We start from the raw sequence: 17,059 nt of genomic DNA, 5'->3' as shown, positions 1-17,059 counted from the left end.
TGGTCTCTCGCTCTTTGCTAAATCGCGGTGGAGAGCCTCGCTAGCTGTTCTCCGGACGGTCTACTGGGAATCGTCTGAAGGGCAGGTTAATACCACAATGCTTTGTGGCTCTCTCGGGTACAGTAGGAAGAGAATAACATGGCACTTAAGGCGAAAGGCAACAGGGTCAGCATCGGATAAAAAATATGGCTTGAACCTGTCCATATAAACAAATCGGAGAAATCTAAAAGTAAAGTACTTAGAATTCATTCATATCATATTTTGAAATGGCTAGATACAATAGAACAATAGATGTAGTAATAATAATATAATAATGATATGGGAATAATGTACAAAGCTTTCTGAGATATGATCTACAGCAAGTCTTTGCATATGCAACAGTGGATCATAAAATATCTTCTTATAAAGCTTTTTGCATGAAGCTTTTTGCATAAAATACAAACCCATGTTTTCCAGTTGCATGAATCATTCTACAGTGTTGACTGAGTACTAAAACATGAAACATACATGTGCTTGGGTAGGGTTAGCATAAAGGAGGATTTAAATACTGACACTGGGGGAGATGAAATACAAACATTCGGAGTCTCTTCAGGCCATCCCACTGATACAAGGGGTGGGCCTTTGGTTTAGTCCCAGTGGGTTCCTCAGGGGTTCAGACATCAGCCAGTGTGAAGGTCGCACAAACACAGTGCCTTCATTCTCCTCACACTGTACTGTGACTGTGACTGTGCGTGGCAGGTAGACATCACTCAGAGTTTTTATAGTTGGTGAACAGGTTGTACAACACCCTCAAGGTAGACTTCAGGTTCAAGTTCACAACGTCTAGAACCAAACAAAACACACAAAATAAGTCAAAAGTTATTAAAAACAAATAAACGAATTGCTCCCAGAGGAAAGATCACAAACACATTAAAAAATATAGGCAAGTCAAGGAAGTTCATGCTGCTTGACTGATTCTGGGTAATATTGGTATGCAAAAATACAAATGAAAACACCCACACATCTTGTGAGACTTTATATTCAGAATGATAAGAGCTGGTGGGGTTCAGCTGGGTGTCTGGGTCAAAGGCTGGCTTAGACATACACCGTGTTACAGTATCTAAAGTGAGGCAACAGCTACACCTATTGGACATCTACGGCATTACAGCCGCTCATGTGCCATAAGCTCTCCGACGCATAGTCTACCTAAATCAAGCTTCCCTTCCCAACTGAATTCACACTACCTGCATTCCCCCACCATGTGTTACTGTCTTTCTACTATACCTTCTGGCCTGGCTTTGGGTTTCTTCAGGCCTCCGTCCTGCATCAGTTCAAAGGCAAATGCCACGTTGTGAACCTGAGGGGAACCAGGGTTAGAGGATCAACCGGAGGAACCTGCTAACAGTCGACTAAAGAATCACCACGTCTACAAGTCCACCACTTACAGAGAAACACCACTTCTAATAATCCTACCCTACCTTCTGCTCAAAGTTCTCTGGTGTGAGGAAGAAGTTGTAGAGGGGGACAAAGTAGTTCTCCAGCAGTCCCATCAGCAGCACCAGGTACACACCATCAGCAAACTGGACACAAGAATATAAAAACATGAAGATATGGAGGAAAACTCATTGTATCTTATGCCCAGTAGCAAGAGTATGTTATATCATCAGATTTCTAACCTGTGACTCCAACTCTGTGACCTCCAGGTTCAGCTTGTTCAGGTGTTTGTTCACGAAGGTGATGAGGGACTGACGGAGAGAGGTATAAATAAAAACACAGCGTAAAGTATAAAGGAACCAAACACAATGCCTTTGGCAAGTTTGAATCTCTCTTCAAATATTTTACCTTCTTCACAACATTGAGCTTGTCCGGTGCGTGGTCCAGGAGGGTGTCAAATGCATCCCTTTCTGAGAAACAGGAGATGATTATTTAAAAAAACTCCAAATTAATCAAATTTTACAACCGACCTCAATGTTCAACCAACAAGTACTCACCAAATCTACCCATCATCATCCTAGAAAGAAGATAAAGAGAAGCGGAATTGTTACACCTCCATACTGTAAGGATTTCCACGGAAACTGAAAACATACAACCGATATAACGGTAGTACATACTCTGTAGTGCTCGTCAGCTCCTTAGTCACATGAGACGTCTGCAGTATGCCTTCTCTTTTCTAAAACAATCAAAACCACCAACACAGGTCAACAAGTCATCATCATGACATGTAATAGATAATAGATGTCAACGTGTGCTGGGTCTCCTTACCTTGACCACCACCACCTGTACAGAGACGTGCTCTGGCAGTCTGATGGGGGCCAGGTAGTGCATGGCCAGAGCCACCAGCAGGTACACTATGGCCACCAGGTTCTTAGCATGGATAGCTGTGGACGGCAGAGGAGACCAGAAGAGGGCGTTGTGAGCGTGACATCACTTTGAATTACCATGGCTAGAATGACTTTACCATGGTTGAATAGTGTGCTATATTCACTTCAGTACTACTGTAAATCAGGTGGAATACAGTTCAGTACTACTGTAAATCAGGTGAAATACAGGTCAGTACTACTGTAAATCTAGTGAAATACAGTTCAGTACTACTGTAAATCAGGTTAAATACAGTTCAGTACTACTGTAAATCAAGTGAAATACAGTTCAGTACTACTATAAATCAAGTGAAATACAGTTCAGTTCTACTGTAAATCAGGTTAAATACAGTTCAGTACTACTGTAAATCAAGTGAAATACAGTTCAGTACTACTGTAAATCAGGTGAAATACAGTTCAGTACTACTATAAATCAAGTAAAATACAGTTCAGTACTACTGTAAATCAGGTTAAATACAGTTCAGTACTACTATAAATCAAGTAAAATACAGTTCAGTACTACTGTAAATCAGGTGAAATACAGTTCAGTACTACTGTAAATCAGGTTAAATACAGCTCAGTACTACTATAAATCAAGTGAAATACAGTTCAGTACTACTGTAAATCAGATGAAATACAGTTCAGTACTACTGTAAATCATGTGAAATACAGTTCAGTACTACTGTAAATCAAGTGAAATACAGTTCAGTACTACTATAAATCAAGTGAAATACAGTTCAGTACTACTGTAAATCAGGTTAAATACAGTGCCCATTCAATGAGAAGATAACGCGTCTCTTTAAAGACTTAGGATGCCATAACAGAACTGATCTGTAGTAGCAATTGTGTAAAAGTATGTGTCTGATGGTCTGTGAACCCTTACGTCAGTCCTGTGTGTCAAACTGGATATTGAATTACTGTATTTTCAGGGCTTAGTGGACAACTCACAGTCGACGCTCCACTCGATGGACCAGCCGTGAGGCCGGAGCAGCTCGTTGACGGCCTCCAGTACCGTCTGGAGCTTCTGTTTCTGTCCTATCTCTGACTGGGTCACCTCAGCCACGTTCAGCTTACGCCCAGACAGCTTCTCTGTCACCGGGAGAAAGGAGTTACACAGGTATGCAGATCTGTATACCATAGCATTCATCCAAATACTGTGTACTGCAAAGTTACCTTTTCAACTCTATAATTTGATGTACAAACGATCAAACACAAGTTCAGCCACAGACACTACACAAAGTCCAAACTAATTCTTCCTTACCAAATAATTTCTGAAGCACCTGTCCATCATAGCAATCCTCCTCCAAGCCTTTGACGATGATCCTGTCCTCTTCCAGCTCATTGTTGATCCAGTCTATCAATACCTAGGAACAAGAACATACTGTTGAAGTTTCAGGTTTGGATCTGTTACCGGTGTTTGATCTACAGTATACAGAAAGAAATACTAAGCTATGCATAAGACACCTACCCTCTGAAGATCTTTGAATTTTGGATTCTCCCTTGAGGTCGGATCCAGCATGTTCCTCTCAGCATTCTCTTCTAAGAAAGACATGATGGGAGAAAGACTGTGAAGCCAGAGGGATCCAACTAATACATGGTGGAAGTGAACACATATTCTGACACATTCGAAGACTTCAACATGCCCACACACCCCCACACACACACACACACACACACTCAGTCCTCTTCTCCTGTAGCGAGCACGGTTATCTTAAATCATAGAGTGAATCAGTTGGTGATGAGCGGAATTAAGACACAGGGTGTTGTCCTAACTCCACCCCTGCGCATTGCTCTTTCATTTCCTCTTCCACCAAAGGTCACTCACAGTCACAATTAGTTCCCAGAGTGCTCAGAAGTCACCCCCAATCAGCTTCAGTAAGGTCTCCAGACATAACCTCATAACCCTCAGGCATCAACGAGTACAATTGTCACTAAAGGCCAAAAGTGTCATCAACAGTCCACCAAAGGCATCAGAAGTCAGTGACCAATACACCTACAAGACCGAAGTGGAATGACAACAAATGGTACAACAGTTTTGGGATACATAAGATTCTGTAGATGAGAGAGGCTGTGGTTTGTCCAGGAGGCCTACAGAGACATTCCAAGTAGAATCCTTTTCCCCCAGAGGGTTCTACATGGAACCCAAAAGGGTTCTACCAGGAACCAAAAAGGGTTCTACCAGGAACCAGGAAGGGTTCTCCTATGGGAGTGTACTGTATGTATTGAGGTTAGCATTAGGAGTTTGAGTTGGTGTTACCGAGCAACACAGAAACATGTTGTACGTATGAAGGTAAGTTTTAGGGTAAGGGTTTGAGTTTTAGGAGTTGTTGTTACCCAGCATGGTGTCCTCAGGGTGGATTTCAGTCCCAGAGGGCAGCATGGGAGTGTTGATGGCATTCTTCCCCTCCTCATGAAGGTCACTCACTGGGGACAGGGACAACAGAGAGGACCCACCATTAGATGAACACGTTTAGTCAGTAGCATTAACCTCAGAGTGACCCCCACCACACACATACACACAGTTTCAGTTTCATTTTATTAGTCGTATGTACGGGATATGCATGGTAGAAATCATCCAATCGTCATGACAACGCAACAACAATACAAAAATGAGGAAAGACAAGAATACGAACATAAAGTAAATGGCTCTGTGGAATAGAAGAAACAACAACGTACAGCTCAAGTTTCAGGTGTAGATCTGTTATCAGTGTGTTCAACAAGTGACAGTGTCTAGAAAGAAATACTAGGCTATGGATAAGAGCCTAGCACACACACACACACACACACACACACACACACACACACACACACACACACACACACACACACACACACACACACACACACACACACACACACACACACACACACACACACACACACACACAAGTGAAGATATTCATATTTTCCATTCTATTAAAGCTCAGTGAGGACACACACAGCACACCCCCACAGCTGTCTAAGGGTGGCAGCGGTGGGCTCCTGTGTGTGTGTGTGTGTGTGTGTGTGTGTGTGTGTGTGTGTGTGTGTGTGTGTGTGCTACCCAACTGTCTGGTGTGAGGGTGGGATTAACACACTGCCTGGAGCCTAAGACCGACGCCACACCTTCTCCATGGGTAGTTCTTCACTAATGACTCTATTAGTGAATTGATGATAACAAGCACTCAATAGGACGCATCGACATGAATTCGCTGATCACTGAGGATGTAAATAGTCTCTTGTGACTGTTAAGCGCATGTAATACTTGATCCTGGGTTCCCGAGATTAGGCTGTAAACAAACCACAAGATGAAGCCAAACCACTCTGTTGCTGAGCTGAGCTTTGATTCACCTTCACTGACACAGGCTGACGTTACCGCTGGGATTTGGCTAGTGTCTACATTTAGGCCTCTAACCCTAATGGCTACATTCCTTTCATCTTCCTCTGCGGCAGAAAACAGCAGACAGCGCATTTAAGGTATGCAGAAAACAGCAGACAGCGCATTTAAGGTATGCAGAAAACAGCAGACAGCGCATTTAATAAGGTATGCAGAAAAGGGATGTTGTTGATGTTGGAGAGAGGAGTAGTCCTCTGTAGTTTCTAAAGATGTCCTATCTGATTTGCTGTAGAGCTCAACCACAAGCCAGCGGGCCTGCCTGCATCACACACCAGATCAGCATTTCCTTGATAATTACAGTCCTGCGTTTCATCATAATTGTGCTATTTCCTCAACACTGTGACTCTGTCCAGTACATCTGTGATACAATCGAATGAGAAAAAATGACTGTTAAGGATTTGACCAAAGCCCTCCCAAACAATAATATAGCCAAATAATACTGCCGTAGAAATGTAATGTGTCAATAGATCACAACCTAAGCTGAATCTGGATTACTCCACAGTTACTTGGAAACTGAAGAAAAAATATTCAGCATGCATTTCTCATATCAAAACACAAACACGAACGGGTCCCTAAACAGCAACATACCAGCAGCACTCAAAACGTAAATACGGTACAGGGCATGCTTCTCCATTCATAAATCAGAGTTCCATAAGCAGCCAGCCCTTCCAGCCAATCCCACCATGTCAAACAGAACTACCTTGTTTCTTCCTCTTGGTCCCACATAGTAGGCCCGCCATGTCTCCAGAAATTAGCCCAGGGATCCCAGAGGTGCTCAGAGAGTAGCAGCGAAGTGAAGGTATAGTGGTAGAGAGAGTGTGTGTGTGTGTGAGAGTGTGTGTGAGGTTCTGCCCGGTGGGACTAGGCAGTGGCCGAGGCATCATCACGTGTTTATTTCTGTCACAACCCCCCCACCCTTGCGGTCCAGTTACAGGAGCAGAGGAGGGGTGGGTGTATGAGTGTGTGTGTGTGTGTTGGTTCTTCTATCCTTGTGGGGACCTAAAATCCCCAAAAGTCCCCACAAGGATAGTAAAACAATAACAACTAGGTTACAACTAGGGTTAGGGTTAGAATTAGGGTTAGGGTTAGGAGTTAGGTTTAGGGTTACGGGTTAGATAAAATAGGATTTTGAATGGAAATGAATTTTAGGTCCCCACAATGATAGAAGAACAACAAATGTGTGTGTGTTTGGGGGGGGGGGGGGGGGGGGGATTACCAGGGCAGGAAAGGAACTGCAACCACAATAGCAGAACACTACCTAACTAACCCCTGGGACGCTACAGAGACAACACAGGACAGGACAGAGAGCATGGATACTACTACACTACACTACCGCACTGACAGGTACCATGTTGTGTTTGTGTACCCAATCTAGCAGCAGCAGTGCACAGCAACACAATATGATTGAACTATCATACCGCATAGGAGAACAGTCTAATGCTGAATAAACTCAGACAGCAGTGTGATGTTCCTGTTTTTTGTTTATATGATAATCAGAGGTAAACTACATATGAAAAACCCAACAGGCTCTTTCTTGGTTAGAGATGTTCTTACGTGTATAACTTCATCCTTATGCTATAAGCATTGCTTTCAGATCTTAAAGGTCCAATGCAGCTGTTTTTATCTCAATACCAAATCATTTCCTGGTAACAATTAAGTAACTTACTGTGATTGTTTTCAATTAAAATGGTCAAAAAGGAACAAAAATAGCATCTCAGCAATTTCCCAAGAAGGAATTTTGCTAGGACTGCATGGTCTGGGTGGAAGACTAGCTGTTGTTGGCAGAGAGGTTTGGAACTCTCTTTCTTATTGGTCTATTAAAGAATTTACCACCTGGTGATTTTACCAGGCAGGCCAAAACTCCATTCCACCACAACAGGCTGACATTTCCTACACTAAAAGGGCATTATCATCATTTTTTAAATGTCACAGTATTATTCCAACCTCATAGTGTGTAAATATACACTATATACAAAAGTATGTGGAAAGCAGTTCAAATTAGTGGATTTGGCTATTTCAGTATATTCAGTATATATTTCAGTATAAAATCGAGCACACCGCCATGCAATCTCCATAGACAAACATTGTCAGTAGAATCTTGGCCATGTACTGTTATAATCTCAACCCGGCACAGCCAAAAGAGGACTGGCCACCCCTCATAGCCTGGTTCCTCTCTAGGTTTCTTCCTAGGTTCCTGCCATTCTAGGGAGTTTTTCCTAGCCACTGTGCTTCTACATCTGCATTGCTTGCTGTTTGGGGTTTTAGGCTGGGTTCCTGTATAGCACTTTGTGACATCGGCTGATGTAAAAGGGGCTTTATAAATAAATGTGATTGATTGATTGAATGGCCTTACTGAAGAGCTCAGTGTCTTTCAACGTGGCACCGTTGAGCAGCCCCGGTCAACTGTAAGTGCTCTTATTGTGAAGTGGAAATGTCTAGGAGCAACAACGGCTCAGCCGCAAAGTGGTAGGCCTCACGAGCTCACTGAATGGGACAGCCGAGTGCTGAAGCGCGTAAAAATCGATTGTCCTCGGTTGCAACACGATTCCAAACTACCTCTGGAAGCAACATCAGCACATTAACTGTTCATCGGGAGCTTCATGAAATGGGTTTCCATGGCCGAGCAGCCGCACACAAGCCTAAGATCATTTTTGACTGCACTGGGCCTTTAATCTGTTTTGCTGCATTGAACAATGAATCGTGCGCTAAAAGTATTCCTCTTAATATAATTACACTAACTCAGCTCTACCCCCGGCCTTGCAGTGAAATAAATCACCAGCCAGCTTCTTTGCAGGCATTATATGAAACACCTGTCATGGTTAAGACCATTAGCAGAGTAGAGTAGGCAGAAGACTGCAGTCAATCGACAAAAACAACAACATACCAACAGCAATTTAGCTGCATGCTGGAGGTAAAGTGTGTCAAATTCATGGTGTAAATATCATCTAAATATACCCATTCTATGAAGTTGAAAAGCTTACATCTCCTTATATCTCAGTAGATTTTCAACATAAAACAAGGTTCCCGTGCCCCCTGAGGGAACTTGATTTACTGTGACCCGGGGAAAGTTATTTATGCCTCAGTGAGACAGGCAAGGCCTTAATAAATTTAGCCCAGGTTATTTATGTCGGGCAGGCAGCATAGGCATGAGTGACTAAACGGACATGGAATCCTCACACACACACCCACTGTCCAGAGCTGAGATGACCATGTCACAACCCTGGCCTGGGATATTCAGAGCTTTCAGTCATTAGCTATGATGACAGTCATGCTGACTCTACTACTGGTAAACCTTCACTGATTTATAACACTTCAGAAATAACATTACATAAAGGAACATCATTTCAACGGAGAAACCCATCGCAATCCAATATTTCTCTACATGTAATTGCCAAGAGAGAGTTATAATATATATATACTGTATATACACAGTGCCAGAAACTATTCATACCCCTTTGGCTTATTCCACCATCTTGTTGTGTTACAGCCTGCATTCAAAATGTATTAAATAAAAAGAAATGTCTCACTCATCCACACACAAATACCCATAATGACAATGTGAAAACATGTTTTTAAAAATGTTTGCAAATTTGTTGAAAATGAAATACAGAAATATTCCATTTACATACACTACCGCTTAAAAGTTTTGGGTCACTTAGAAATGTCCTTGTTTAAGAAAGACAAGCAATTTTTTTTTGTCCATTAAAATAACATCAAATTGATCAGAAATACAGTGTAGACATTGTTAATGTTTTAAATGACTATTGTAGCTGGAAAAGGCTGTTTTCTTATGGAATATCTACATAGGCGTACAGAGGCCCATTATCAGCAACCATCACTCCTGTGTTCCAATGGCACGTTGTGTTAGCTAATCCAAGTTTATCATTTTAAAAAGGCTAATTGATCATTAGAAAACCCTTTTGCAATTATGTTAGCACAGCTGAAAACTGTTGTGCTCATTAAAGAAGTAATAAAACTGGCCTTCTTTATACTAGTTGAGTATCTGGAGCATCAGCATTTGTGGGTTCGATTACAGGCTCAAAATGGCCAGAAACAAAGACCTTTCTTCTGAAATTCGTCAGTCTATTCTTGTTCTGAGAAATGAAGGATATTCCATGCGAGAAATGTCCAAGAAATTGAAGATCTCATTCAACGCTGTGTACTACTCCCTTCACAGAACAGCGCAAACTGTCTCTAACCAGAATAGAAAGGAGTGGGAGGCCTTGGTGCACAATTGAGCAAGAGGGCAAGTACATTAGAGTGTCTAGTTTGAGAAACAGACGCCTCACAAGTCCTCAACTGGCAGCTTCATTAAATAGTACCCGCAAAACACCAGTCTCAACGTCAACAGTGAAGAGGTGACTCTGGGATGCTGGCCTTCGAGGCAGAGTTCCTCTGTCCAGTGTCTGTGTTCTTTTGCCCATCTTAATCTTCTCTTTTTATTGGCCGCCTCTTCACTGTTGAAGTTGAGACTGGTGTTTTGCTGGTACTATTTAATGAAGCTTCCAGTTGAGGACTTGTGAGGCATCTTTCTCAAACTAGAGTTATTTCTGATCAATTTGATGTTATTTTAATGGACAAAAAAACAAGGACATTTCTAAGTGACCCCAAACTTTTGAACGGTAGCGTAAGTATTCACACCCCTGAGTCATTACTTTGTAGAAGCGCCTTTGGCAGCAATTACAGCTGTGAGTCTTTTCCAGTAAGTCTCTAAGAGCTTTGCACATCTGCATTGTATAATATTTGCCCATTATTCTTTTTAAATTCTTCAAGTTCTGTCAAGTTGGTTGTTGATCATTATAAGACAGCCATTTTCGAGTCTTGCCATAGATTTATTTTCTAGCCGATTCAAGTCAAAACTGTAACTAGGCCACTCAGGAACATTCAATGTCATCTTGGCAAGCAACTCCAGTGTAGATTTGGCCTTGTGTATTAGGGTATTCTTCTGTTGAAAGGTGTCTGTTGGAAAGCAGACTGAACCAGGTTTTCCTCTAGGATTTTGCCTGTGCTTAGAGCTGAATGGCGTTTCTTTTTATCCCCCCAAAAAACTATAGTATTTGACGATGACAAGAATACCAATAACATGATGCAGCCACCACCATGTTTGAAAATATGAAGAGCGCTAGTCAGTGATGTGTTGGATTGTATTTGCCCCAAACATAACGCTTTGTATTCAGGACAAAAAGTTATTTCATTTGACGCATTTTTTGTAGAATCACTATAGTGTTTCTTGGTGCAAACAGGATGCATGTTTTGGAATATTTTTTATTCTGTACAGGCTTCCTTCTTTTCACTCTGTCATTTAGATTATTATTGTTGAGTAACTACAATGTTGATCCATACTGAGTTTTTTCATATCTCAACCATTAAAAACTCTTTAACTGTTTAAAATCACTATTGATCATGGTGAAATCCCTGAGCAGTTTACTTCCTCTCCGGCAACTGAGTTAGGAAGGACATCTGTATCGTTGTAGTGACTGGGAGTATTGATACACCATCCAAAGCCTAATTAATAACTTCAACACTCAAAGGGAAATTCAGCATCTGCTTATTATTCATTTTTTTACACATCTACCAATCGGTGCCTTCTTTTTGCGAGGCTTTTATGGTTGAATCTTTGCTTGAAATTCACTACTCGCTTGAGAGACCTTACAGATAATTGTATGTGTGGGGTACAGAGATGGGGTAGTCATTCAAAAATCATAACCACTATAATCGAACATGGAATGAGTTCATGCAAATTATTATGCGATTTGTTAAGCACCTTTTTTTACTCCTGAACTTATTTAGGCTTCCTATAACAAAGGGGTTGAACACTTGACTCAAGACATTTCAGCTTTTCATTTTGTATACATTTCGAAACATGTCTACAAACAAAATTCCATTTTGACATTATGGGGTATTGTGTGTAAATTAGAGACAAAAATCTAAATGTAATACATTTTATATTCAGGCTGTAACACAACAAAATGTGGAAAAGGTAAAGGGGTGTGAATACTTTCTGAAGGAACTATATATAGTGCAGTTGGAAAGTATTCAGACCCCTTGACTTTTCCACATTTTGTTACGTTACAACCTTATTCTGAAATGAACAAAATAGTTTCCCCCCCCTCAATCTACACACAATAGCCCATAATGACAAAGCAAAAACAGATTTGTAGACATTTTTACAAATGTATATATATATAAAAAAAACTGAAATATGACATTTACATAAGTATTCAGACCCTTTATTCAGTACTTTGTTGAAGCACCTTTGGGAGCAATTACAGCCTCAAGTCTTCTTGGGTATGACGCTACACGCTTGGCACACCTGTATTTGGGGAGTTTCTCCCATTCTTCTCTGCAGATCCTCTCAAGCTCTGACAGGTTGGAGGGGAGCATCGCTGCACAGCTATTTTCAGGTCTCTCCAGAGATGTTCGATCGGGTTCAAGTCCGGGCTCTGGCTGGGCCGCTCAAGGACATTCAAAGACTTGTCCCAAAGCCACTCCTGCGTTGTCTTGGCTATATGCTTAGGATCATTGTCCTGTTGGGAGGTGAACCTTCACCCCAGTCTGAGGTCCTGAGCGCTCAGGAGCAGGTTTTCATCAAGAATCTCTCTGTACTTTGCTCCGTTCATCTTTCCCTCGACCCTGACTAGTCTCCCAGAACATCCGCACAGCATGTTGCTGCCACCACCATGCTTCACTTTAGGGATGGTGCCATCCTGCAGAGATGGTTGTCATTCTTGAAGTTTCTCCCATCTAAAAATAAGAACTCTGGAGCTCTGTCAGTGACCATCGGGTTCTTGGTCACCTCCACAACCAAGGCCCTTCTCTTCTACATTGTAGAATAATAGTGAAGACATCAAAACTATGAAATAACACATATGGAATCATGTAGTAACCAAAAAAGTGTTCAACTAATCAAAAATATAGTTTATATATGAGACTCTTCAAAGTAGCCACCCTTTGCCTTGATGACAGCTTTGCACACTCTTGGCATTCTCTCAACCAGCTTCACCTAGAATGCTTTTCTAACAGTGTTGAAGGAGTTCCCACATATGCTGAGCACTTGTTGGCTGCTTTTCCTTCACTCTTCGGTCCAACTCATCACAAACCATCTCAATTCGGTTGAGGTGATTGTGGAGGCCAGGTCATCTGATGCAGCACTCAATCACTCTACGTCTTGGTCAAATAGCCCTTACACAGCCTGGTGGTGTGTTGGGTTATTGTCCTGTTGAAAAACAAATGCTCGTCCCAATAAGCGCAAACCAGATGGGATGGCGTATCGCTGCAGAATGCTGTGGTAGCCATGCTGGTTAAGTGTGCCTTGAATTCTAAATAGATCACAGACAGTGTCACCAGCAAAGCACCCCCACACCATCACACCTCCTCCCCCATGCTTCACGGTGGGAACCACACATGCGGAGATCATCCGTTCACCTACTCTGCGTCTCACAAAGACACGGCGGTTGGAACCAAAAATCTCCAATTTGTACTCATCAGACCAAAGGACAGATTTCCACCGGTCTAATGTCCATTGCTTGTGATTCTTGTCCCAAGCGAGTCTCTTCTCTTTATTGGTGTCCTTAAGTAGTGGTTTCTTTGCAGAAATTCAACTATGAAGGCCTGATTCACGCAGTCTTCTCTGGTGAGTTGATGTTGAGATGGGTCTGTTACTTGAACTCTGTGAAGCATTTATTTGGGCTTCAATTTCTGAGGCTGGTAACTCTAATGAACTTATTCTCTACAGCAGAGGTAACTGGGTCTTCTTTTCCTGTGGCGGTCCTCATGAGAGCCAGTTTCATCATAGCGCTTGATGATTTTTGCGACTGCACTTGAAGAAACTTTCAAAGTTCTTGAAATGTTCAGGATTGACTGACCTTCATGTCTTAAAGTAATGATGGACTGTCGTTTCTCTTTGCTTATTTGAGCTGTTCTTGCCATAATATGGACTTGGTCTTTTACCAAATAGGGCTAAATCCTGTCTACCACCCTTATCTCGTCACAACACAACTGATTGGCTCAAACACATTAAGAAGGAAATACATTCCCCAAAATAACTTTTAACAAGGTAGACCTGTTAATTGAAATGCATTCCAGGTGACTACCTCATGAAGCTGCTTGAGCGAATGCCAAGAGTGTGCAAAGTGATCATCAAGGCAAATGGTGGCTACTTTGAAGAATCTCAAATGTAAAATATATTTAGATTTGTTTAACACTTTTTTGGTTACTACATGATTCCATATGTGTTAATTCAGTTTTGATCTCTTCACTGTTATTCTACAATGTAGAAAATAGTAAAAATAAAGAAAAACCCTGGAATGAGTAGGTGTGTCCAAACTTTTGACTGGTACTGTATATCATTCAACAACAAAAAAAATCGTTAATGTTTAAATAGTCCTCTGTGTTATACAAATACTTTCCCTGTGAAAATGAGTGCTGGGGACATATCAAAAGCCCATTTATTCTGTGTAATTTGAGAAGTGAGTTAGGTGACTGACTGTATAATACAAACATTCATTTATTTTTTACATTTGCAGGGCAAATGCAGTCGGTCACCTAACTAACTTCTCAAATTACACTGAATAAATGGGCTTTTGATATGTCCCCACCACTCATTTCCACAGGGAAAGTATTTCTCTATAGATACTCTAGCAAATCATTTCTAGATTATATGTTTAATACATAGACTAGAACGAAAAATATTATGCTGAAACTAAAATATGTGAAACAAAAAAGAACTTACTTGTGGGAGTACTTTCTGAGGTAGACATTGCTATAACACTGAAATAATATTTCCCTCAGTCACACCCACTAAGACATAATGGAGACAGTAAGGATACACTCTTCATTATAATACATTTAAGGCCATGACGAGCACTTTTAACTGACTATTATCTCTCTCAAGTCCAGTGCAGTGGTAATTGACACTAGCCTTAAAAGGACACATCAGGGAGAGAGATGCTTCCTTTCTGTTTATCTGCAGAAACAGTCACAAACACATGATATCTAGGTCTGGCACACACAGCAGGAATCTGAGTTCAACACATAGCAGTAATACAGCTATTATAAACAGACATTTATTTTCTTCAGAAGGCGTTATAATGTGTATTTGTCCTTGACCACAAGCTGCTGTTCATAGTCTCAAACTGAGAGTTGCAACTTGCACACTGGTGTTTGCAATGCCAGGGTTGTGGGTTCGATTCCCACGGGGGGCCAGTACGGAGAAAAAATAAGAAAATGTATAAAATGAAATGAAATGTATGCATTCACTACTGTAAGTCGCTCTGGATAAGAGCGTCTGCTAAATGACTAAAAATGTCAAATGTATTGGGCAAATCATAGAGTACTGAATGTGTGGTTTTCATTTAGATTTTGTAAGCAACAAACTCTCTCAGGTACCCCTTCAGGATACACGAAGATGAAAGGCAATTTCCCAAAGTCCGAAATTGAATATAGAAAGTGCCTAAAGTAATTACCCAGTGAATGTACTGTTAGGCCTATACCACTCAGCTAACTCGTTTGTCTGGTTGTGATCTTTCTTAGTTAAAAAGACTACAACCAACCTGACCTGGCTACACCTTTCGATCATTCACTGAATACATCTATTTTTATTTATTTTTTCTGCATTTATCACAGAGAGTTCTGTCTTGAGACTGTTCTTCCATCCCCCCCAGGCCAGGGCTATCATCAATTTCACCAGTCACCACAAAGGGGCACTCTTTAGCTGTGGTAGAAGTAACAAACACGGAACATGAGCTTTCATTCAGGAAATCTATCCCCCCTTAATAGAGCACGTGCCCAGAACACATACAGGAGGTACTGAGTGTTGATGACTGAAATTTACTGGGGTTCCACAGCAATTACAACCTAGCCTCCATTCTCCTGCCTTTAGAGTTCCTTATATAGAGAATGACAAACACATGGCCAGGCAGAGAGGGACTGACACACACACACACACACACACACACACACACACACACACACACAGGGGCCAAATCTTGCAGCTGTTCATACTAGACAGAGAGTTGGGAAGTGGGCTTCAAAATAGCTTGGTAAATAAATGAAAAAGCTCAACTGTACAACTAGGACAGACCAAACTTTATTCAAAAGAGAAGAGAAAGTAAACATCATGGGAAAGTAATCCTCTTACTCCTTATCTTAATAACCTTGCATTCTTGGCATCAGTGATGACCATCTGATCTATTTATGTTTATTACATCATGAGGAATGCCACTTGCCAGTCTACTTTCTTTGTGGCTTTGTTTTTCTTTTTACTTGCTTACATTGAGTATTCACTTTGAAACTTTCCAAGGTTGAAGAGTATTTAAATCGTTTTTTTTTTTGTTTTTTTTTACACAAAGTTTAACAGTTAAAAGACTTGCCATGGCATGTATGATTTGTATTGAAGTCCAATGTTTTATAATAGTAGTCTACTTCTGATCATAGCCATTTCAATGGCTTGAAATAAAAATGAGAAATAATTGACAAGGATGTGGCTCACGCAACCCGGTTGTTCTTCTTTATTCCAACTAAAGGTTTTATGAAGTCATATCCTACATTCAGACCCTTGTCAATATAATGTATTGATGGGAAACGTAAATTGCAGCACCATGGACAGCGGGGAATACAACGGATACACAAATTAGTGTTATTATGACAATGTATAACGTCACGCTTTAGGGAATTAAGCTTATAGGTTACCTTCTTTGGACTTCTTCTTTCTAACTAGCGTTCCTCCTAATTTTCCAAGGAAAGATTCGTCCTTTTTCATCTTGCCTGACTGCGAAGTCGCTGACCTAGCAGGAGCTCCAGCCATCTTTGAGCGACGGTCAACTAACTGTTCGCTGCAGCTCAATTCTGTGAAACCTCAACCCCCGTGATTCACTGAACACCTGGAATTAGGTCCGCTGGCAGGAAAAGGACGTGGCGCTTCAAAAGACAACACTTCGGGCCGGTAGCGGTAACAATAGGCAAAGAGGGGCGCCTGTTTGACTTCAATGGACCAGATGACTCAGTTAGCAGACAAGGCATCGCCTTTATTATTGGCTACCCGACAGCGCCGGTCAATGGCTGGATGTAGGTTGTCCCATGAGAGGAGAGGATGCGTCACACAAAAGCCCACTGCTTGATGCGTAACAATTTGTCATAGGCTACTCAACATCTATACCAGTAGTCCTTATTCAGAATCAGAACCACATCTAATACTCTGAGCAACTAATAAATAATTAACATACACATTTATATTATGGATATTTTGGGATGTTTTCCCATTTCCATGTATTTTGGCAGTAGTGTTTTACAGCAGTATTTCTGCTCTAGTTTTCCATAGAAAATAGGTTTTGCTTTTGACACAGATCAC

The 17,059-nt window shown here is 41.3% G+C and overlaps 1 protein-coding gene across 3 annotated transcripts; it reads right to left on the bottom strand.

Moving 5' to 3' along the window:
* Nucleotides 1-317: 317 nt before the first annotated feature.
* Nucleotides 318-16,705, bottom strand: parvb (parvin, beta). Of its 3 annotated transcripts, none has more exons than XM_014124487.3 (13): nucleotides 16,402-16,705; nucleotides 4,671-4,760; nucleotides 3,805-3,875; nucleotides 3,598-3,700; nucleotides 3,285-3,425; nucleotides 2,242-2,357; nucleotides 2,091-2,149; nucleotides 1,971-1,990; nucleotides 1,822-1,883; nucleotides 1,656-1,724; nucleotides 1,458-1,559; nucleotides 1,264-1,336; nucleotides 318-822 (listed from the first exon to the last, which is right to left on the bottom strand). In XM_014124487.3, exons 1-13 carry the CDS (start codon nucleotides 16,514-16,516, stop codon nucleotides 746-748), a joined length of 1,098 nt encoding a protein of 365 aa, XP_013979962.1. In that variant the 5' UTR covers nucleotides 16,517-16,705; the 3' UTR covers nucleotides 318-745. The 3 variants fall into 3 exon arrangements, with proteins under 3 accessions (XP_013979962.1, XP_013979963.1, XP_013979961.3); XM_014124488.3 differs by lacking the exon at nucleotides 16,402-16,705 and adding an exon at nucleotides 14,444-14,583; XM_014124486.3 differs by lacking the exon at nucleotides 16,402-16,705 and adding an exon at nucleotides 6,413-6,573.
* Between the last annotated feature and the right edge of the window lie 354 nt (nucleotides 16,706-17,059).

Source organism: Salmo salar, chromosome 10 (genome assembly GCF_965601325.2).
Source record: "Salmo salar chromosome 10, fSalSal1, whole genome shotgun sequence".
In the NCBI taxonomy this organism is placed as follows: domain Eukaryota; kingdom Metazoa; phylum Chordata; class Actinopteri; order Salmoniformes; family Salmonidae; genus Salmo; species Salmo salar.
Note: the sequence above shows the minus strand (reverse complement) of the source record. Positions and strands in the feature narration are given on the sequence as shown.